The following is a 24084-nucleotide window of genomic DNA, read 5'->3' as shown; positions in this document are numbered from 1 at the left end:
TTTGTATCATGTAACTTTGTGCTTAATTGAATATTTTTAAAGATAGCTTCAATACTAACCCACATTGAACCAAACTGCACTTAAAAGCTAAACTTGAAAAAGTTTGAAGTCTTCATTTTATATATGTTTGAACTGTATTGAATATCATTTTGAAATTATGCATATTGTCAAGGGGAGCCTTGTTGCCTAATTTTGCTCTTGTGTTTGTCATCATAAAAAACGGGGAGATTATTGACTTTTTGAGTCCTATCCTTATTTTGATAATGAAAAATCACAGCATCTAATTTGTGCTTAAGTGGATGAGTTTATAGTTTCAGAGCAAAAATGACAAGTGCCTAATGGAACCTGTGAAAGTACCTAAACAAACATACCTCGGCGTATTCCATGCGAATTCAAACGAGCAAAGCATGAAGACTTTTTTCATTTTTCAGTTGTAATGTTAGTAGGTTTAATTTGTGCATACATTTCATATGATTTAATTTAAAGCTTACAAATGACCTTAGATTGACCTTAGGAACTCCAAGTTTTCATGAAAATCTTTTATTCACAAAGATAAACTTATACCAAAATGATTAAAGTCATTTTGAACTTAAAAGAAGGCAAAAACTTAATTTTTCATAAGGGTTAATCGACCAACTGTAAAGCCCAGTTGACTGGATAGAACAAATTAGCCAAAACACAATTTTACAAAGGACCAGTCAACCGGCTGTTAAAGCCCAGTCGACTAGACAATGCAACATGTCCAAAAAGTGATTTTATTAAGGGCCCAGATGATCGGCCTCTCGAAAGTCTATTTGGCCTAGTTGATCGGCCTTCATACGAAGCTTGATTCGGCAAACCGAATCATAAGGCCTAGCAAACCGAAGCTCGTGAATTGGGAAATCTCCCTTTGGTCAGTTGGCCGGGCCTTGGGCCAGTCAACTGGACCTCTTGGGTTGAAGCCCATTTGAGCTCCCAATGGTTAGATATTTTAAAATAAAAATATTATTTTAATACCCTACGATCAGTTAACGGCTATATTGTGTTTTTGCTTATAAATATCAAACCTAAACACTTGGAGAATGTTGGAGAATCACTGTGAAACTTTATTGGAATATATTTTAATTCTCCCTTTTATTTTATTCTCTTCTTGAGCATCAAAGTTCATATTTCTCCTACACTCTTATTTTGAAAATATTTTTGGAGCAAATTTTTAAAAGTGTTTCTTGAAAAAGGCTTGAGCTTATATCCACTCATATATTTTGCTTGAGAGCCATTTTATTCTTAAGGTTTTCCAAAGTTCATATTTCTCCTACTCTTCTTTTTGAAAACATTTTCAGGAGAAAATCTTTTTGAGTTATTCTTGAAGAGTCTTGAACATATATCAATTCATATATATATTTCTTGAAAGACTTCTTATTATTGTGACATTTTCAAAGATCAAGTTTCTCCTATTTTCATTTTGAAAATCCTTTTAGAGAAAAACTTGTGAGTTACAAGAGACCTTTGAGCATATATTCATTGATATATATTTGCTTGAAAAGCTTCTTGTGAAATACTAGAGCATATATTCACACATATATTTTTCTTAGAAGCCTTTTAGCATTTGAATTTTCAACGACAAATCCATATTAAGAAAAATCATTTTCCACACTCTCATATTTATTGCAAACCGTTGACTCCATGAGTCATATCCCGTTTTGATTATGACAAATCCAAGGTATCTCACGTGTGCATCTAGTTCTTGAATAGATAATCTTAGAAAGCATATAGAGTTGAGGTACGCTCAAAGCCATGAGGAGCTAAAAGGCCACTTCACCTTGCATATGATATGGTAACATGAAGAGCAAAGAATGAAGACATTTTATATTGTATTTGTAATTGCATTTAATTTAATTTTTTTGGGTATGTAATAATGCATTAATGCATGATGGGAATTGCAAGCTCGAACTCAAAATCATAGACTGACCTTAGGTTCACAAATCTTTCATGGAAAATCCCCTAACTAGAATGCCATACTCATACATACAAGGGTAAATTCCTTTTGGATCAAAATCAAGTCAAAACTTAGGTTTACACTGACCTCAATTAATCGAACTATTTATGCCTAAATTAGCTCAGTTGACAGACCATGCCTTAAGGGCAAAATGGTAACTCTATTCAAAGTCAACCGACTAGCCCAAAAATGAATTGCAAAGTCTGACCGAACCAATTATATATGCTCTCGGAAAAATCTTCTACCCTCGGCCGACCCACCTAAAGTTCCATCCAACAGACCCTGCTCGGCCAATTGGTCTAAATAACCTAAAAATGCCCTAGGCGACCAAACCTACAAAGGTTTGGAATCGCTTTTGGCTTAGTTGATTGGCTACTTCCTTAGACAACCAAGCCTCGTAGAAAATTTGAATAACACTGTGAGATCAACCGACTGATACCTTGCCCAGCCAACCGACCCTCACGGGTTTACTTTTACTTGGCTTGTGTCGGTCAACCGGTGCTCTCGGGTTTGGTAAAATCTCAGTGCTAAAACGAGGTTATTTCATAATTAAGCAAATTATAAAATTACCACCGTATCCCTAACAGTCATACTTTTTTGGAATTCTATGTATACCCCATTTCTAAGCATAATTAGTAACAAGATTAGAAAAAATATTCTCTGAAAATTTCTTGTGCTATTATTCATATTCCCACACATTTAAGCATATTGTTCACTCTCTTTCTCACACTCTTTGTTAGATCATCTTAGAAAGAGAGCATTGATTCTCATTCTTCATTTGCAAAATATTGCGCTTGAAGATTGATTGAATATTTTTGTGGGCATCATACATTATATTTTACAAAGCTTATACTTTCTCATTTACTTCATATTTGAAAATACATTTTTAGAGACTAAGTTTAAGTTCTTCCTATATTATTCGTTCATAAATGTTTGTTGGGAGAACTCTTTAGCTTGTGAATCTTTACATCCTCCTTGCAAGATTCAAATGCTTGCATTGTGTTTGTAGGAAAAATATTTTTTGCAAGAAAAATCCCATATATCTCTTATACTTCATATTTGAAAAATAATTTTTAGATATTGGTTGAGTTCTCAAGCTCTTTGAAAATATACTTAGTGATTATTATATATTTTGATTCAAAGATCATCTTCATACTACTCTTAAACACATACATATAGACATCTTTTAGAGTTATCATATAAAAAAATATCTATTGAGCTTAATCTCCCATCATACTTCAGTGCATTTGTGCTTTAAATTTTTACATATCTGCTTGTTGTAGAAGCATTTCTCTTGTACACAATTTTTTTTATCTTTGTTTTATTCTCGACGTGTGGTCGAAAGAGGATTGCACTGGCCTGTAACATGTACCGAATTGGTTTAGACCCGGTTAGGAGAACTAGGAGCATCGTCTTGTAAGGTTTAGTTATAGGTTAGGCTCAGCCCTGTGAATGTGAGTTAGGGTATTCCTCACCCTGTAAGGAGAGGGTGTAATCGGTGTCACTCCACCCATTAAGTGGGCATTTAGTGAATCATTTTACTGGTGAGCTTGAGGCAGGGACGTACGCACAATTGCTAAACCTTGATAACATACCCTGTGTCACTCTTACTATATTCTCTTTACATTCTTGCACTTGCTTGTTTGTACTTACTTGTTAAGATTACTACAGTTGCATTTAAATATTGATCTGTAGTAGATTGGGAAATACTGGAATTGTCATACTTATTTTAAATTGTTTGAAAGTTCATATATCTGCTTGATTGGTATTTGATTAGACAGACCCTAGGTTGTGGAATACTGTTTGCATTTTTAATTTGACTTAGAAAATTTTAAAATCTCCAACTCACCCCCCTCTTGGGATTACACCAATTAGATCACAAACCTTTTTGAGAGAAAAATCCTGACTCTACCGAACTTTATTTAAAATCTTTTGATAGTGCATCTAGTTTTTAATTGTACAAATTAGCTTTTTGAGAAACATCTTATTGTGCGAAAATTATTTTTCAAAACAGCCCTTCTTGGTTCGGTTTGTGAACCGTGGCCAAGTCAGGGTATATCACTTGGAGACGTAGCTCCGCTTAGAAGGACTAGACCAAACGAGGGGATATCGTTTAGAGAGAGGGACTCGACCCTATTTGAAAGAGTGTGTAGAGGGTAGCTCCGCCCTATTGAAGGAGTGACCAAGCGTGGGGTATCGCTTGGAGAGGGGGGCTCTACCTTATTTAAAGGAGTGTGTAAATGGGGCCTCCACACTATTTGAAGGAGTATTATAGTGGAATCCTTGGGTGGTTTTCCCAAGGCGAGGACATGGGCGGATACAACCGAACCTCGTAAAAATTGGTGTCATTCTCTCTCTCTCTCTCTCTCTCTCTCTCTCTCTCTCTCTCTCCCTCCCTCCCTCCCTCCCTTATCTCATTTACATTTATGCACATGTATGTTTGTTTATTTATTGTTGTGATTGATTTACATATATGCTTTAATTTTAATTGGGATATTCTTGGTGAATCAGTTTAATTAATCTATAAAAGTTTTTAAAAATTCCAATTCACTTCCCCCTCTTGGGATTATACCATTCCTCACAAATACACTAAAATCAAAAAGTACAATGACGTTCTACAAATAACATCACATTAAAAAATCAAATGCACTATTTAAAATATACCTAGAGTCCTGCAGAACTAATTAAAAGTAAATATTTCATTATAGCTTCCATTGCATCTTCTACGGCCATAAAATTACACTTGCCAATACATGCTACTCTTCTAAATTTTGTAAATCAAAGTTGTTGTTTCATTTTATATGGCTAAATTACGGATTTATATGACTTTCCTGGTGATAAATACTTGTAATGTCTTCAAATGTCAATATGAAAAAAAAAAGAAAAAGAAAAATAAGAGTATTTGTTCTATTTTATTTATTGAGTGTCTTTGATAGCATTGCAAAAGAATTCATTTTAGCAGCTTGTTATTGCTAGACATTTTTTATAAAAAAAATGAATAAAAAGCTACACAACTCATCCATATATCATTATTTTATTTCTATAGAAGGGATACCCTTAAATAAACTAAATGGAGAAGTTTGTTTGTTTTTTTTTTTTTTTTCATTTTTCCATTTTTTTTAAATTATTGGTAATTGTTCATATGTACAACTAGCTAATGGTATTTTCAAGAATATTTTTGGGATTACAATTCATTAATAATTTTATAAGATATACCCAATTTTGTTCATATACTTGTATATTATTATTATTATTATGGTCTTACGTAATATTGTTGGAGGAAATACTTTGATATTCTCTCTACATTATAAGAGGCAAGCATTATTTGAGTTGTACAATACACAAGATTGTAATTATAAATTTGAACAAATTCTATGAAGATGGAAATGAGAAGAAAAATTTCCTTTAAACAATTGATTTGGCATATATGATGCAAATGGATATATGTATATTTTGGCACAAATAAAAATTGTATTGAAATTTTAGTTTTATAAATTTAGCATCGAATCGCGTTCAATGCACGTCCACGATACTAGAGAGAAGCGCATGTCTACGACTGTTCTTCTTTTTCTTGCTTCAATTGTTACTTGGATTTGTAGGAATTTGTTGATATTCTTGTACGATTGTAGTTGACTAAAGGAGTGATTTCTGTGTTTAGTGGTGAGATTCAAATCTGGTGTGGTTTAGTGGCTTCCCGCGCACTGGTTTTTGAATCCTGGCACTATTCATTGTGTCCGATGGGTTGCAATCCGGTGGCTAGGGCACAAGGAAATGCAGGAGGGGAAGATGATATGAAAGGAAAGGTTGAAGATGCCCTAAAATTCATCGAGTATAAAGGGGGTAACAAAGGATTCTGGGCTAAGAAAAAGGACCATGAAATCCTTGAGGAATATGAGAGACTATCGAAGGTTGTAGACCAGAAATTTAAGGAATCGAAGGACATGCAATCTCCTTCTGCCCTTCTTGAGCTTCTTCAGAAGAAGTTGGGTAGCATTGCTTGCTCGTCTTCTGGATCGAAGATGGAAGTTGGTCATGCAACCCCGATGGTTTTAAATGAGAAGATTATGGAGGCCCTGGGGTTAATGGAGAGTGGCTTAACACCAAAAGAAGGAAAGGATTGTGGAAAGAAAAAGGAAAAGAAAAAGGTTGTGGGGTGATGATGAGCTTTCAGTATTAGAAACTCTAGGGTCGAAAGAAGCTGGGGAGATGAAGGAAATTAGGGAGGAAGAGGTTACTGGAGATGGAGCAGATTATGAAATGGGAAAGGAAAGTAAATAGAAGGATTAGGAAGAAAGGACCATCATTAGAAACATTAAAAAGGTCCCCTAGTCTGAACTTTTTGCAAATAATAGGAATTCCAATTGTTGTGGTACAATCCCTGTTTTTCAATCAGATGGAAATGGGGCGTGACTCGAACATTCAAATTTAACTGATCCAGAAGAGTTCTATCTCAAATGTCTGGTTGGCTACTTTAAAAGTAAGTTTCTTGGAAGAGCTGCATTGAATACACTAGTGAGTTCATGGAAAGTGAAAGTTAATTATATAAGGCATAATGATGGATGGATTGTTTTCAAGTTCCATCGAGAAGAAGACCTATGTATGATTCTGCAACAAGGGTCGTATGCGACATATGGAAGAACCTTACTAATGAAAAGGATGCCTAAAAGGTTTCAATTCGATCCTGAGTAGAAATCCATCCTCCCTGTTTGGGTTCAATTAAAGAACCTTTCAATAGAGATGTGGACACTAATGGCACTAGGGAGGATATGTTCAGATTTAGGGAAGCCATTGCATGTAGATAAATTGACAACTTTGAAGGCCAGGATCTCCTTTGCTAGGGTTCTTGTGGAGATTGATGTAGCAAAAAAGATCAAGAAGTATGTTAAAATAATGCTACTAGATAATGAGGTGATAATTCAAGAAATTTTGTATGGAAACCTTCCTAGATTTTGTACTACCTGCAAGTCAGTGGGGCATACAGTTAACTATTGCAATACTAAGAAAGAGAAAGAGGGGGTTCCTATTCGAAAAGTCTATGCAGCGAAGAATAATAGCAATGGTATGGTACTTGAGATCCCCAATGAGGTAGTAACAAGAAAGGATAGTCTAGAAGGTGAGAAATCTCTTACTAGGGTGGAAGAGGTAAAGGATCTGGGTGGTGAGAAATTGCCTTCTACTTCAGAGGTTAACACTGTCAAACTTTGTGAAGTTGGAGAAAATATTTTTGATATGAAGCAGGTGTCTGAACAAGAGAATAAGGTAAGTGAGACTCATGAAAACTAGGAGCAGAATTCTGAATGGAGGAATAAAGTAGAAGGGAAAAGTTCTGAAGCTGTATTGGCTGACATATTTCAATTAATTCATGTTTCTAGTAAAACTGGTGAATATTTGATCAGATTGGGAGATGACAGCAGCTTAGTTAAACACATACCAATTTCAAATGTTGAGGTGACAGATAGGAATGAGGAAGATCAAAGAATGAACATTTTAGAAAAACTCGAAAACCAGGTAGATAACAAAATAGTTGGTGTAGAGGGAATGGCAAAATATGGAAATATAAGTTAGGAGTTATGCCAGGGAGTGATTTATGCTCTACCAACTAAATAAGGGAACAAATCTAATGTAGTTAAAAAAGGTAACAATCAAGCTGGTAAAAGCCACAATGAGGAGTTCATTCAGGTGAAGAGCAAAAAGACAGCTAAAAGGATGGGGGCTAATTTCAATGCGAATAGGAAAGGAGGGCAAGACCCTCATCCTGCACCATGAAGATTATCGCGTGGAATATTAGGGGATTTAATAGGCCCCTGAAGCAAAATGGGGTCTTTAACCTCATGAAGAAGAACAAAATTGATATTATAGGTCAACAACTTTGAACTTCATAGGGTTGGAAGGATCTTGGTGATGTGGAATCCTCACACAGTACAACTCCGGGAGCTAGGAATGAGTGATCAGGTACTGCACTGTCATATTAATTGTTCTATTACAGCTAACAGTTTTGCATTGAGTTTTTATGGTTTTAACACTATAGTTACAAGAAGACCATTGTGGCAGGAGCTTATTCAGTTCAGCCAATTGACATCTGAACCATGGTTGGTTATAGGAGACTTTAACAGTGTGATTTCAATTGAGGAAAAACAGAATGGTGTGACTTTAACATATTACGAAGTGAAGGACATTAATGAGTGTATAATGGAGGCTGGGCTTACTGACCTTAACTCCTTTGGTAGCTTCCTCACTTGGACGAATGGTAATGTCTGGAGTAAACTAGACATAGCTATGGTGAATACCAACTCGATTTTATCTGGTTTCATAACACACACTAAGTTTCAGTTTCCAGGACTGTACTCTAACCACTAACTGTGTAATGTTTCTGTGTTTGAGGAATTGGAATTTAGGAGAAGGCCGTTTAAATTGTAAATCAGGTGGTTATCAGGAAGTAATCAGGAAAGGCTGGGAGATGAGAGTTCAGGGCCATCTTCAATTCAGATTTGTGAAGAAACTGCATGCTCTGAAGCAATCTTTAAGGAATCTGAATGCTCAACATTTTTCCCATATCACAACAAGAACAGAAAATGCTTTAAATGAAATCCTAGAGATGCAACAAATGTTGCGTGATAATCCTACGGATGAAGAATTTCAAAGTAGATTGGCATTGAAGAAAAGGGAAGCTAGTAGACTTACAGAGGCAAACAGTATTTTCTTGGCTCAACTGGAAAAAACTAAATATTTAAGAGACTGCGATAAGAGCACTTCTTTCTTTCATGCTCAAATGAGGAGGAAAGTAAGTATGAACCATATTGCTGTAGTTAAGAAAAAAAATGGGGATAGAACTACTTCTGAGAAGCAAGTGGTGGAGGAGACGGAAGATAATCAATGATAATCAGGCTGCACAAATGATTGCCCCTATTGTAGATGAAGAGATAAAGAATGTTGAATTCAGTATAGGGGATATGAAGTCACGTGGCTCTGATGGATACACTACTTGTTTCTTCAAGAAGGCCTAGAATATAATTGGGAAAGTATTTACACTGGCTGTCAAGGAGTTTTTTGAAACAGGGAAATTATTGAAACAGATAAATCATACAGTGATTGCTCTAATTCCAAAGTTTAAGCATGTAGACATTGTTCAAGATTATAGACCCATTTCTTGCTGCAACATAATATACAAGGTGATTGCCAAAGTTATTATAGGCAGAATCAACCCAGTTCTTAAGGATATTGTGAATCTGGCACAATCTGCATTTGTCAAATAGAGAAGTATGGTGGAAAACATTTACCTTGTTCAAGAGATTGTAAGAAAGTACTCTAGAAAAAGAAGGGTTTCACCCAGATGTATGTGAAAGGTGGACCTAAGAAAAGCATACAATATGATGTCCTGGAAATTTATAAAAGAAATGTTGGAAAAGCTGAATTTTCTAGGGGTCATGGTTAATTGGATTACATAATGCATATCTACTACCAGCTACTCCTTATCCATTAATGAGGGATATCATGGCTATTTTGAAGGAAGGAAAGGTCTTAGACAAGGGGATCCTCTTTCCCCCCTTCTTGTTTGTGATTGGAATGGAGTATCTTTCTAGACTACTTATGGGATTGGACAACAATGCAAAATTCAGATTTCATCCAAAATGTGAACAATTAAAGATCGCTTATCTTGCATTTGCTGATGATCTAATTTTGTTTTCAAGGGGTGATTTCAGCTTTGTTGAATTGCTCTTAAACTGTCTTCGAAAATTCTCAAAGTGCTCAGGATTGTCTACAAATAATTTGAATTCTAATATATTGCATGCTGGGATTAAACCACTAGAACTGGAACAAATTAGAAGACTCACAGACTTTTAGGATGAGGGATTTCCATTTAGATATCTGGGGATTCCACTGGTAGCTTCTAGATTAAACAAGATGCACTATGCCCCTTTGATTAACAGAATATATGATCTCCTCTGTGGATGGCCAAATCACACTATCTTCTATGCAGGGAAGCTAGAGCTATTAAACTTTGTTATCCAAGGAATAGAATGCTTCTGGTTGGTGATTTTCCTTACCCCAAAATTTGTGTTAGATCATATTGTGAGACTTTGTAGAACCCTTTTGTGGGGTGGAAAGAGGGAACCCTCGGCTGCTTGGAAAGAAATATGCCTTCCAAAAGATGAAGGGTGGATTGGGAATTTTTGACCTCAAAGCTTGGAATAAAGCTTTGCTTACTAGAATTCTATGGAACATACAAAGCAAGAAGGACTTTTTATGGTCCAAATGGGTGAATCAAATTTACTTAAGGAACTCTAACTTCTGGGAAGCAGTAGCCAAGCATGATGACTCTTCTTTACTTAAAAAAATTCTGGAGTTGAAGAATCACTTGAGACAAAATTGTGCAGACAACAGAGCTGCAGAGAACATGTTAAATCAATGGGAGTTTGAGGGACCGATTTCATCATCACAAGCTTATAACTATTTTAGAAGTAAAGGGAGACTTGTATAATGGCATAAAGAGGTATGGAAATCTAGTAGTACTCTGAAGCATGCATTTGCATTATGGATGGGGATCAAAGGCAAAGTATTAATAAATGATAAGATCAAAGGCGAGGATATAAACCAGGAATGTATATTCTGCAACATTGAGGCGGAAACCAATGAGCATTTGTTTTTCTCATGTCGTTTCACTAAGTTTGAGATCGAGTCAGAGCTTGGCTTGGTATAAAAAAGGCAAATGACCACTTTGAAAGCTGCACTTAAACGGCTTCATAAGGAAGCAAAAAACATAGGAATACAGTCAATTGGCAAGAAGGTGTGCTTAGCATTCACAGTGTACTTTATATGGCACTACAGGAACAAATGGAAGTTTGAAGGCAAAAGGATTTCTCTCCCAGAGCTGCTCGAAGTGACTCAAAGGTACACTTTTAGAGTCATTTATGATAAATTTAATTTGATATGTAATTGATCTTGATTGCTTAGTTGGTTTTGAAATTGCTTTCTAGTTAGATTGGATTTTGAATTGTTTTGCAATTTTGATTGAGGTTTATACCTCTTTTTGTAATCTGGGTGTGCCCAATGGACTCTGTACATAAGAATTTGATCAATACATTTACCCTTTACTGATAAAATAGAGAGTAAAATTTTAGCCGTTAAAACTCAAACAAAATTTCTTTAGAACTTGCATGATAATCTCGAGAGATTTTTTTCCCTCAAACATTAGTCTGGTCATGCAAAATTCACAAGATCATCAATGATATTTACTTTTTAAAAATACTAGTTGTAGGCACGCATAATATGCTAACTCTACGGCTTTTGTGTGGTAATTATGAAAAAATAAATTATTAAATAAATATTTTTTTTAAAAAAATAATAAATATATATTTAAAGAAAAATATTATTTCAGTGATTATGAGGTATTTTTAAAATATTTATAAATAGTTAGACGAATGTTTTTAAAAATATTCATAGGTAAGATATTTTTTGAAATATTTATGTGTGATTATTGGATATTTTGGGATGGTAATAGTAGTATGGTAGAAATAAGTAATGCGCAAATTTTCAAAATATATATAAAAAAAGAAAAGAGAAGTTCATCATTGTATTTAAATATTTTCGATTAAAACGATATTATTTGGGAAAAATGAAGCTTAAGCATTCTTAATTCGTACGTCTTCTTCAATTTCGATCTCTTCTACTCTCTACGTTCCTCTTTCGGTCTCCATCCATCTTCACTATGCTTTTCCGGCGAAAACCCGAGGACGTGGTGCCGGTTTTGCTTCGCCGCCTTGGCGAAGCAAAGAAGCGCGCTGTCGATCCCCGCCGCGAACAGACGGGCGAGCAGGTCTCCGTGGCGCCCTTGTTCGAAAAAATCGAAGCCGAGCTTCAGGGGATGAAGGAATGGTTCCCCGCTTTCAAGCATTGGGAAACCACTCTCATGGTGAAGTTCACCGACTTGGAACGCGATATCGATGACGAAATATTTGACGACCGCGCCCAGATGGACGAGATCGAGGCAAAGCTCGATTCTATCGACAAGAAACTTGGATTGATAAAGGAAAATATTGCCTTAATTCATCTGCCTCAGATCGATGACAAGCGCGGAGAGTCACGGCAGGAAGTTTCTTCACAAGCTCTGGCTAGGAAGGTGTCGGAAGATTTGCAGCGCCTGAGTGTGGAGGAGCAAATCCTCAATTCCCCAGGGATGGCAGATCTTCAGGTGAGTTACGACATTCTTGATCTTCAATTGAAGCTCTGCCTTCTCTGTTTATCGATTTTCCCTGAAAATTCCCAAATAAAGAAGAAACCCTTGATTTTCTTCTGGATTGGAGAGAGTTTGATCACCAGAACTAAAAATAAGACCGCCGAGGAAGTGGGAGAAATTATTTTTGAGAAGCTTGTAAAAAAGGGTTTGATTCAACCAGTCCCGAAGAGTCCCCGAAGTCCCGTCGTGGATAGCTGCAAGATTCATCCGTGGATTCGTCGAATGCTTATTTCTGTGGCTACACAATCTGGTTTCTTTGATTTCAATTCGTCGGGGGAACTCAGTTATGCCTTCTCTAAATCTCGCCGCGCGTGTTTGGTTTCCGGAAAACAAGAAGAACTTTCCAGCGATAGTAATAACTCGAAGGAGGAGGAATTGTTAACCCTGTTCAACGTAAACCAGCAATATATCCGTTTCAATGCAGATTCGTTTGCGAGGTTGAAGAAGGCGGTGGTTCTTCAACTTGGTAGGTGGCAGAATTCTGCAACACACCATATTGAAGTAGAAAATTCCGACTTTTTGGACAAATTGAGGGACCAGAAGCACTTGAGGTACCTGAGTCTTCAAGGAGTTTCTAGGGTAACCACATTACCCTCATCAATCACTGAGTTAATAAATCTTGAAATCCTTGACCTCAAGGCATGCCACAGTCTAGAAAAATTACCTCATGATATCTCGCGGCTGAGGAAGCTCACGCATTTGGACATATCAGAGTGTTACCTGCTGGAAGGCATTCCAAAGGGAATCGATAAACTTCATTCCTTACAGGTGTTGAAGGGTTTGGTGATCGAAAGCTCGAGGCGAACCAGCAAGCTCGGTGATCTGGCTCAACTGAAGAAACTCAGAAAGCTAAGTCTCCGGTTCAGGAGCAGTGGAGTAAATGATGAACGGGAGCTTGAAAGGTTGAAGGACATGGTGAGTCTTCATATACTCACAATATCATGGGGCAAAGTAGTGTCTTTACCCATGAAATGGGAAGGTCCAAAGTTAAGTAAGGCGTCAACCTTCCCGTCAATTAGTACAAAGTCCATCACATTTCCTCCCAAGTTGGAGAAGCTGGATCTGCGGTGCTTCCCTCATCAAAGGATGCCAGACTGGTTGAGACCTAGTGGTGGACTTGAGAAGTTAAACAAGCTATATATAAGGGGAGGTGATCTTGAAGACTTGGGTTGGAAGGAGGGTACCAAGTGGAATGTTAAGATTTTACGTTTGAAGTATCTGAAGAAGTTGAATGTAGATGTTCCACGCCTGCGGGAAAATTTTCCAGAGCTGATTTACTTGGAGAAAATTCAATGTTTCCCCGGATCTCAAGATTATGTGGATGCATTATAGTAAACTGGCAGCTCAGAAACAAGCACAAACAAGCCTTGATCAAACAGGTTAGATTTTTTTGCTCCTATCCTGGTGTGGTTGGGCTATCTCAACTGGTTTTGTTTGTAATATCTATGATATACCTTCAAATTCTTTGTTCTGCTTTGGGGGGCGGGGCGGAAGGGGTGTTTGCAAATCCATGTATGGATCTTTGGGTTGTTCAGCGGTAGATTGGTTGGGTTGCCAAAGGGCCTTAGACAACATAATAAAAGAATGGGATATCAATTTCCAAATGGATGAGATTTATGGTCCAAGTGTAGATTGGACCTCTTTCTTCCCCAAGATAGATTAGTTGATGGATAGAGCCATAGAGGTTCATCTTTGCCTCAAATGTGCATTTGCACAAGTCAATCTCAAGTTTCATAAAGAATTTCAGCTGTGAATACATATTTGTAATTTATTAGACAAACTCATGAAAAAACAATATTGAAATAAATTAAGTACAAAGGGTGGACTGGGTATAGGCTGTGCTAGTCAGTATTGCAATATTTCTATGTTCAAACAGTGAATATACTAAATTATTACTGCTTTTCAGAAGGAAAGAATAAGATTGTTAGTGTAATGCTAACTATTGGAATAAAATACCATTGCTGCCGGGTCTTTGCAGCACAGCTTTCTTTTGGTTCTAGCCTTTGTTTGTCTCTGCCTGTGCAGGTGTCTTGTTCTCTCTTCTTCTTCTTCTTCTTCTTCTGTGACGTCTAAGCTCCTTGTGCATCCCAGGGCTTGTTCAGAGATTTCACAATACGGATGCTAGCTTGAAACAAACTTGGCAGAGAAGAGTCATTATTAATCTAAAAGTCAATCAGAGAAGCTTCAATAACAAACTCTCTCCAATAAGCGATCAGGTTCAAAATCAACTTACCAACAAAGTTATCAAGGACTAGCCCCAAACAAATTTTACATTGTGAATGTAAGAAGCAATGAATAGTTGTTGTATTGCTACTATATTTTATTCACAATGACAGAGCCTTTATATATACAATTGCAGGGGGAATCAAAGAAAAAAATTGGTTACAGAATAATTACAAATAAACCAGAAAAGAATAAAATTGTTGTAACTTATTGGGAATTTATTTGGGTTTTGTTATAACTACTAATACGTGCCCTTGAGTCCAGAGGGGTGTCAACCACTTTGAGAATCATTGTAAAATGAAGAAACTTGTCCGAAACCAATGGCTTGGTAAGAATGTCTGCAAGTTGATCGTTGGTGTTGCAAAAGGAAATTCTTAGGGTGTTGGCAGCAATACGATCCTGAACAAAATGGTAGTCGATGCCCATGTGCTTGGTTTTTGAATGAAACATAGGGTTTGCACAGAGGTAGGTAGCACCAAGATTGTCACACCATAGTGTAGGGCATTGAGGTAAAAATAGGCCCAACTCCTTGAGAAGAGATTAAAGCCAAATTAATTCAATTGCTGAGGATGCCAAGGATTTGTATTCAGCTTCAGTGGATGATCTGGCAACTGATTTTTGTTTCTTAGAGCTCTGTAGAAACCACTTGTTGATCGACGATCATCCAGACAACCACCCCAATATGCATCAGAATAAGTTTGAAGAACAAAGCTTTGATTGAGAAGTTAAAAAAAAAAAAAAAACCATGGTTGATTGTTCCCTTTGAGATATCGTAGGACTCTTTTGAGTGCACTCCAATGATTAAGTTTAGGCGAATGCATGAACTGACAAAGCTTGTTCACGGCAAAGGAGATGTTAGGTCGAGTGTGTTGGAATTGGTGTGATCCCAAAGGGGGAGGGGGATGAATTGGGTTTTAAAACTTTTTGACTAATTTAAACGTTTCGTCGATTAACCACATATCAAATCCAATTATAATTATGGTTGTGTATGTAAAATAATTAAGTTATAAGTGTGAACATACACGTGCATCATATCTCATTTAAATAAATATGTGCATGCAAATAATTATAATTATGAATAAACAAGCATATAGGTGCAGAAATTAAAGTACAGTAACTAAATGAGAGAGAGAGAGAGAGAGAGAGAGAGAGAGAGAGAGAGAGAGAGAGCAAAATAATATTTGTTATAGACGTTCGGCCAAACCAGCATACATCTCCGCCTTGGGCATACCCCCTAATGATTTCATTATCCATGCTCACTTAAATAGGTAGAGTAGAAGTCGTTGACATCTTCTCCTTACAGGGTGAGGAAAATCTCAGTTCAATTACAAGGTTGAGCCTAATTTGTCTCAATTACGAGTTGAGATTCTTTAGTACAATTTTTGGGTTCAACCGAACCGATCTTACTTATGGGGTTGAGACTTTCCAGTTCAATTAATGGGATGAACTCAACTAGTACAATAAAGATCATTTTTGTACATATTAAAATGTTTCTAAATACAAGCGTCAATGTATAAATTAAAATCTCAAATGCACTCTCATATGATATGAAATTAATGTTCAAGTAGAGTAAGGATGTTTTTCAAAATAATATTTCAACCTTTGAAAGTAATTTGTATGATGAACGTTCAAAGGTTTTGACCCTAACAAAATATTCTCCTAAAAATATTTTTTAAAGAATAATCGGAGAACCTAGGGTTTTGGTTTTTCAAATGATTCTTACAAGATAAATTTTTTCTATGAAAGCATAAATGCAAGAAGTAAATGCTCTAAAATGAAGATGCTCTCCTTCAAAAGATTTTCCAAATAATAATAAAGAGAGTTGGGAGAGTATAAAATTTACCTCATAAAAGAATTTTGAAATAGGAATTGAAATGGGGGAAACTTTGATTAAAAAACGATTTGAGAGAAATTTAAAATTAATCAAAGTTGCTAATTAAACAAATAAAATAGGTGTTTATAATTTTTACGAAAAATATGACTGTTGGGGGTTTATTGGAAATTTTGGAAATGTTTTAATTGAGTTTTAATCCTAATTATTTCGGTAAAAAAATTGGCAACCCGAGAGGTTCGACCTCCTAGTTCTTGGGGCCGGTCGCCCAAAGAGAGACAAAGAGAAAAGGTATATTTTCAAATTCAGGTGCCTGAGAGAAGGTTCGGGTGGCTGGGCCAAGGCGATTTTCCAAATGCTCGAGGTTCGGTCGCTCGGTGAACGGTTCTGTTTGCCGAACTTCACTATTCAGTCGTTCGGGCCTATTTTGAACTTAAATTTCGGTTGTCCGAGAATAGTGGGAAAAATTACTTTGAGCGTTTAGTCGACCGTGGACAATCAGTTCAAATTTGGTTCAGTTGCCCATGTCATGGTCAACTGTTGACCTCCAGCCAGTTCGGTTGACCAAGGCATTTTCTATTGTCAAGATTCGATCGCCCGAAACATCACAAAAATAGTCTTTATGTCCTATATGGTCTCTTGTGCAATTTAGGCTTAAGGGAATTTTTATGTTGTGTCCTAAGGTCAACCTATGGCTTTGAGTTAACTTAAAAAATTTAACGTCGGTCAACCGAAACCCTAAGGTCAGTTTACGGTCATATGGTTCCCTATAGTCAATTTATGGTCTAGTATGAGCAAATAACCATATCATGCAGATGCATGCATTATTACAGACCAAATAATAAAAAATAAATAAATGCAACATAAATGAAACATGTATTCTTCTTCTCCTTTACTCTTTGACATCATGAAATGTGCCAGTTTTGAGCTTTTAATTCTTGTCTTGGCTTCCATGTTTACTTGATTTTATGTGTAACCTGAATTATACATGTTCAGCACTTAAACACACACATAAAAGACTCTTGTGTTTGTCAGTATCAAAATAGATATCAGACTGAAAAAGCCAACAATCTCTCCTTTTTTGATGATGACAAACACATAGGAGCAAAATAGGTACAAACTCAGATAATTGCCCCTATGTGATTTGCCCTCAAGAAATTTTTCCCTTTTAGTCATAAACATTTTGCTCATAAAAATTCTCCCCCTTTTGGCATCAGTAAAAAATGTTAAGTAATTTTTTTTTTTTTAGTATTTAGAAAACATACTTAGGAAAGAGAACTGCCCCCTTTTTGAAAAACACTCTCCCTTTTTGGTTTTGACATTTGTCTTTCATAAAACAAAAAGTGATTATTGAAAAAAAAAATGACATGATAAACATGATCAAACCAAAAGTATACACAAACTATTTTATTTTGAATACAACATATGACCCGCAAAAGATTGGTATTTAAAACATGCAGCATATGATAGCAAATGAAGGTGTGAGCATAGGATTGGTCAAACAAGTTCACATGTATTTCATGTATCATCAATGAATTAGTTATGCAATGCAACACCCTTAAAAGATTTGATGACATAAAATTTTAATGTAGAAAAAGCATAAGTCATGAAGGCATTAAAAGCACACAAGCAAGAAATATGATATATTTTATGAATGTTCATTTCTTCCTTTTGAAATATGTATATAAATGAATGAATAAATATATATAAAAATTATCCACTTATCATTTTCGATGAAAACTGGGGGCAATGCTTGTTGAAAAAGAGAATTTAATTGAAAGACCAAGCAAGCAATGTTTTTCTGGTATAACATTTAAGCATATTCCAAAAGAAATATGACTAGAAAAATAACCATATAGATCCCAAAGATATCAGGAAATTTTAGACAAGGATTATATGGTTAAACCTAAGACACTGTGGCTAAGTTACATATTTTAAATCAAAATTTTCAATAAGCTCATCTCGATTAAGCACATGCCACAGAAAATTCAAAAACAAATTTAAGCCTGAAAATGTTGGTGAGCAACACAAGATAAGATTTTATGTTTAGATGCTTCCCCTATCAATTTGAATAAGTGCTTAGATTCAATTAATTACTTGTACTGATATTAATTGTGAAATTTCATTTAGAGTTTAACCAGTATGAGTCATATTTTCATTCTTAAACAAATTTTACTGGGTATAGGTTAAATCGTTTGTTTTCCACTAGTAAAATGCTTCCAAACATACATGTGCTAAAAATTAAATACAAAGTCATGCATGGTGCTCATATGCCCCAAGAACAAACCATATCAAATATTTATTCAATAAATGCAGGATATGATGTTTATGGTGCCAAGAAAAACTTTGGACTCAAAAAGTGGAAACAATAAAAGTATGAGTCCATGGAGCTGGTGAGTTATAATTATTTTCTCAAGGATGGGGTTTATGCTCCCCGGTATAGGCTTAAACATACATAAGTACATTTACGCTCAAAGATGAATTTCATTCAAGCACATTGATCACATGTTCATCCTTCTTAATATTACTTAACATACAAGAGATTTTAGGCATTAAGTTCTTATTTGTTTTTTTTTAAAGTGGGGCTTAACCTTCCCATGTATATTTGTGTGCGCACATACTTGCATTATAGTTCAAGGATGATAGTCATTTAATACCATTCCTTATATATTCGTCCTATAAAAGGATTTCAGTATGCAGCAAATAATAAGCATTTAACACACAACACGACATGTTATATTTTAATTTAAAACATGATAGCTAATCAAGGCTATATTTAAAGGTAATGCAATAGAGGTTCAATATAAGAATAACACAACTCAAAGTACACAATGAGTGTGTGTGATAAACACTCCCCCTAAGTCATACAATTGCTCATAGTTACATGGACTTAAATATTATGATGATTGACCATTTGGGTCATTCATGAAGTTCATATCCCAAGGTTAGGATCAAATGGTATCCATGACTTAGATTTTCCTATGAGACTATAAAATGTGTACATGTTTTCAGTTCAGCGCAAACAAGTAGAATTCAACATATACTAACCTATCCAGTTATTTAGCATCTTAGGAACTAGACATGAAGATTGTGCATGTTATAAGTTAAGTACATACCATTTAAAATTCAACATGCACCACTATCTATTCAATTATTTAGCATGCATTATCAAAATAATGATGAGGTTCATATATCAATTCTTTTGATTCACTCATGCTTTCAGAGAATATTTTAGTATGCATTAAATTATTATCCTAATACATGGTTTTATTTTTGGGAAAAGTTCTACTGAAATTTCGGTAGCATTCCGTTTGTAAATTGAACATTTCTCATTTTTCCATGTACCTAAAACTTGATAAATTTACGCAGTCAATTTATAATTCATTACAAGCATGCGAGAACTTATATCCACTACTAGTATGTAATTCACATCACTGCATCTGCTATGCAGGAGACATTCAATACATGGATGCATTTCAGTAGACAATTAATATAAACTATTCATTAGATAATATATTCATTTTGTAAGAAATGGATAGTGGCATTCAGTTCAAGAGATTAAAATTAACTATCCATCAAAAGATATAATCATTCAATACAATATGGATAGTAAGCATTCAATGCAAATTAGATGATATATTCCATCCATGATATAATCATTTAGTAAGGATGGAAATTAGCATTTAGCTTATACGGATCATCCAAAAAATATAAGCGCATATTAAAAATATTCATTGGATGACTTTTAAAGAACTCCCCCTCAATTAAATAACCTAAGCATTTTTATCTTTGCTTTTAATTTTTATCATTTTATGCTTAGCTTTAATCTATAATATCTAACAAGGGATAAGCTACAGATGCATTTGAAAATAATTAATATTTTAAGCTCCATGATAAGTTTAGGGTTATAACATATATATAAAACTATGATAAAATCCCAAAACCTATTGATCAAAATATGTTATTATTCAAGAATTTTAAACTCTAAACATATACATAGCATTAAGAATCTTTTACCAATTAAAAACATTTTGTCTATTCGAAGGGGATAGCCAATATATCGATATATTTACCAATCATGATGATATGTATATTTTAAGCTTAAATTGGATATATCAATTAAAACTCACATATTGGCTAGATTTTCATAGGGTTCCCAGTAAAACAATAGTGTATATTAAGATTTAGAAGTTTAAGCATTATACACTATTTAGGCATTTAAAGCATTCTAACCCTATTTACAACAGTTTCTAAAATCTTATGAGTATTAATGAAATTTCTTTTTGAGCAACCCATAAGACAACATGCTAGCATTACAAAACATATCATGATTCATAAAAGATTTAGCACAATATATATCATACAAATCATGACATAAATCATCTGAAAAAGTACGAGGAGGAAGATATATACCTTTCCATTTTACTCCTTAAACGTTTAAGTTCAGACTGGCTTACTCCTCTCTCTTGGTTTTTCTATTCCTCTAATATTCCCAATATCCTTAGCACTACTATAAAACAAAATTCTTTTAGAGGTATTAGTAGCTAAGACACCATATAAATATATGCATGACATTAAAATGATATGCATTAAAAAAATGTCATGCAAATTCAAATCATTTTCAGGTTTGGGAAACTTTGCATATTAAAAACATTTTCAATGGGATATGAAAAATTGTACCAAACCCTTTTCAAAACCTCCGATCAACTGATTTTACAAAAACATTTTCAATATCCAAGTGGTAAAATATATATAATAAAAACAGTGGAGGATTTGCAAAGAATTGACCCTTAAAACTTGGATACACCAAAAAAATGAGTCGTTGTAATATGTTGACCCTATGGGTCATACCCTGTTTTGATTATGACAAATACTCAAGTATTTAATGACTGCCGAGTTGATGTGCAGGTTTATCTTGGTAGTATCCTATAATGGCACTCGGAGACCTGGAAGAAAATGAAGACCCTGAAGATCCTAGATATAATTTATTTGTTGTAGTTTATATTCGGGTCTGTAATAATTAAGTGGGAAAGGTCTGTAATTGTGATTAGGGCTCTGGTTTGTAATAAGCTCATACACATCACATGCATGATAATACGTAAGCTCAAACAAACCGTAAATGAGAAATGACCTTAGAAAGACCTTAAGATTTTCCCTTCAGTCGACCGACACTGGACTTTTTCGGTGTTTTCAAAATTGGACCTCAAGTGACCTTGGGACACACATTTGTACCTATGTTTGTTAGGCACTTCATTAGGATTTGTGTGTATTAAAACGGGACCAAAATGCACACTTTGTGCACTTTCGGTCGACTGAACCAGGCCTAGGTCAATAGTTGACCAAGACCCTGGTTGACCGAACCAGGTAGTTCAAAAAGCTTGGTTGACCGAAACCCCCTAGGGTCAAAAGTTTGACCATCTGGTCGATCAAGAAAAAAATGAACTCCAACTACCTAGTCAACTTAGGGTCCTCGAGAAAAATCCCAGCGGTCTGGTCGACCGAACCAGTTAGTTCAAATTGGCTCGTTTGACCAAACCTTGGAAAATTGAAAAATCACCTTCTCTTGGTCGACCAAACCCTTAGTTCAAAATTCCTCTGATCGACCAAACCATATGAAACCTGGTCAACCGAAACAGTTCTGGTCGACCGGACCTCTTCGGTTGCCTTGATTTTTACCATGGTTAAATATTTTTTAAATAGGGTTAAAATATTTTAAACATCATTAAACTTTTCTAATAATACCCAATAGGTTCCCAACAGTCATATTTTGTCCTATGTCTATATATATGTGATCATTTGTACAAAGTAGTAGATATTAGCTGATTGGATTAAGGTAAAATTCTCTGAAAATCCCCAAACCCATAATACTCATCTTTGAGCCTCCAACACTTATTCTTACTAGATCTTACTTCTTAAATTTTTTGTAAGTGTGATTTAAGTGTTGTTCCTTAAGAATTGTTCTCTCAAGATTGTGCTTGTGTGAAATTTATTTTATTTGAAAGCACATCCTCAAGTGTTCTTAGGTGAATTTATCAATAAGTCTTTCCTATGAAGATTTCTTTGGAATTTCTGAGTATTATATTGTCATTACAATATCTTGAGAAGTTTATATTTGATTTTGGTTACAAAAATACTTTCTAAATCACTTTCAAATATCTAGTGTGTTTCATTTGATAAATCTTTGAAGAGATATTTGTTTGTGTGACAAAAATCTTTGTTGCCATATTCATTGATTTATATCATTCGTTGAATACAAAGCTTAAACTCTTTTTGCAAACAAAACATATATATTATTTAAGCATCATACAACTGAGAAAATCTGCTGATTGAAATATACATATATATTGTCTGGCTTGTATCTTTGTGTGAGCTATTATATTGAACACATATTGTGATACAAAGATCATACTGGTTGACACTCTCACGTAGGCATTACACTGATAGAAAATTCATTTGAGAGTTGAACTATTTAGACCATACGGAACTTACATATTATATCATTTGTGGTATATGTGATATTGCGCGTAACTGGGTACATATCCACTTTACATGAAAGCATAATCACTGTACCATTTCATTGTATTTAAAATACTGTTGTATTTCCAGACACGGGCCTGAAGAGGGAGACTAGCCTTGGAATAGTCCTGAATTGGCTTAGATCCGGTTAGGAAAGTTAGGTGTGTCGTCTTGTTAAGGTGTGTAGGTTGAGATCAGTCCCGCTAATTGACCTAGTTAAGGTTGAGATCAACCCTATGCTAATTGACCTGATTGTAATTGGTGTCGCTCCACTCTTAAGTGAGCTATTAGTGGAATCCTCGGCCTTGCGAGCTAGAGGCGAGGATGTAGGCACAGTTGGCCGAACCTCGATAACATATCGTGTCTGTTTACATTTCCGCACTTTATATTTACCGCATGTATATGTTATGATATGAATGATGTGCATGATTTAAATTCTGCATACTTTATTTATTGGCACATCTGGAATTGTGTAGAAAGACCCTAGGTTACCAAATCATATTGACTTCTGACTTAACTTAGGAGAAAAGTTTAAATTTTCAATTCACCCCCCTTCTTGGAAATATACCAATTCTAACACAATATTTATGCAAATAGCAGTTAATTTTATTGCAACCGGGCTCTAATACTAATTGTTGGAATTGGTGTGATCCCAAGAAGGGAGGTTAATTGGGTTTTAAAATTTTTTGGCTAATTTAAACGTTTAGCTAATTTACCACATATCATATCCCATTATAATTATGGCCGTGTATGTAAAATGATTAAACTATAAGTATGAACATACACGTGCAACATATCTCATTTAAATAAAGGTGTGCATGCAAATAATTAGAACTATGAATAAACAAGCATACACGTGTGGAAATTAAAGTACAGTAATTAAATGTGAGAGAGAAAGAGAGAGAGAGCGACACAATATTTGTTATTAAGGTTTGGCCAAATCAGCCTACGTCCCCGTCTTGGGCATACCCCCAAAGGATTATACTATCCCTGCTCACTTAAACAAGCAGAGCAGAAGCTGTTTAGATCCTCTCCTTACAGGGCGAAGAAAATCTCAGCTTAATTATAAGGCTGAACCCAACTTGTCACACTTAGGGGGCTGAGACTCTCTAGTTCAATTTCTGGGTTGAACCAAACCAATCTCACTTACGAAACTGAGACTCCCCAGTTCAATTAATGGGATGAACATAACTGGTACAATAAAAATCATTTTTGTACATATTAAAATGCTTTTAAATACATGTATGAATGTACACATTAAAAGCTCTAATGCACTCTCATATGATATGAAATTAATGCTCAAGT

The 24084-nt window shown here is 35.2% G+C and overlaps 1 protein-coding gene across 3 annotated transcripts; it reads left to right on the top strand.

Moving 5' to 3' along the window:
* The first annotated feature begins 11521 nt into the window (after positions 1-11521).
* LOC131149595 (disease resistance RPP13-like protein 4) lies at positions 11522-21273 on the top strand. 3 transcript variants are annotated; one of them, XM_058100183.1, is made up of 2 exons: positions 11522-13588; positions 21172-21273. In XM_058100183.1, the coding sequence occupies exon 1, from the start codon at positions 11682-11684 to the stop codon at positions 13539-13541; it is 1860 nt and encodes a 619-aa protein (XP_057956166.1). In that variant the 5' UTR covers positions 11522-11681; the 3' UTR covers positions 13542-13588; positions 21172-21273. The 3 variants fall into 3 exon arrangements, with proteins under 3 accessions (XP_057956166.1, XP_057956165.1, XP_057956164.1); XM_058100182.1 differs by lacking the exon at positions 21172-21273 and adding an exon at positions 14301-14559; XM_058100181.1 differs by lacking the exon at positions 21172-21273 and adding an exon at positions 14235-14559.
* The last annotated feature ends 2811 nt before the right edge of the window (positions 21274-24084 follow it).

Source organism: Malania oleifera, chromosome 2 (assembly GCF_029873635.1).
Source record: "Malania oleifera isolate guangnan ecotype guangnan chromosome 2, ASM2987363v1, whole genome shotgun sequence".
NCBI lineage: Eukaryota > Viridiplantae > Streptophyta > Magnoliopsida > Santalales > Ximeniaceae > Malania > Malania oleifera.
The sequence above is the reverse complement of the archived record's forward strand: the minus strand, read 5'-3'. Positions and strand labels throughout refer to the sequence as shown.

Excerpts from the sequence above, each read along its gene's own strand:
- LOC131149595 (XM_058100183.1), top strand. The coding sequence starts at position 11,682 with ATGCTTTTCCGGCGAAAACCCGAGGACGTGGTGCCGGTTTTGCTTCGC.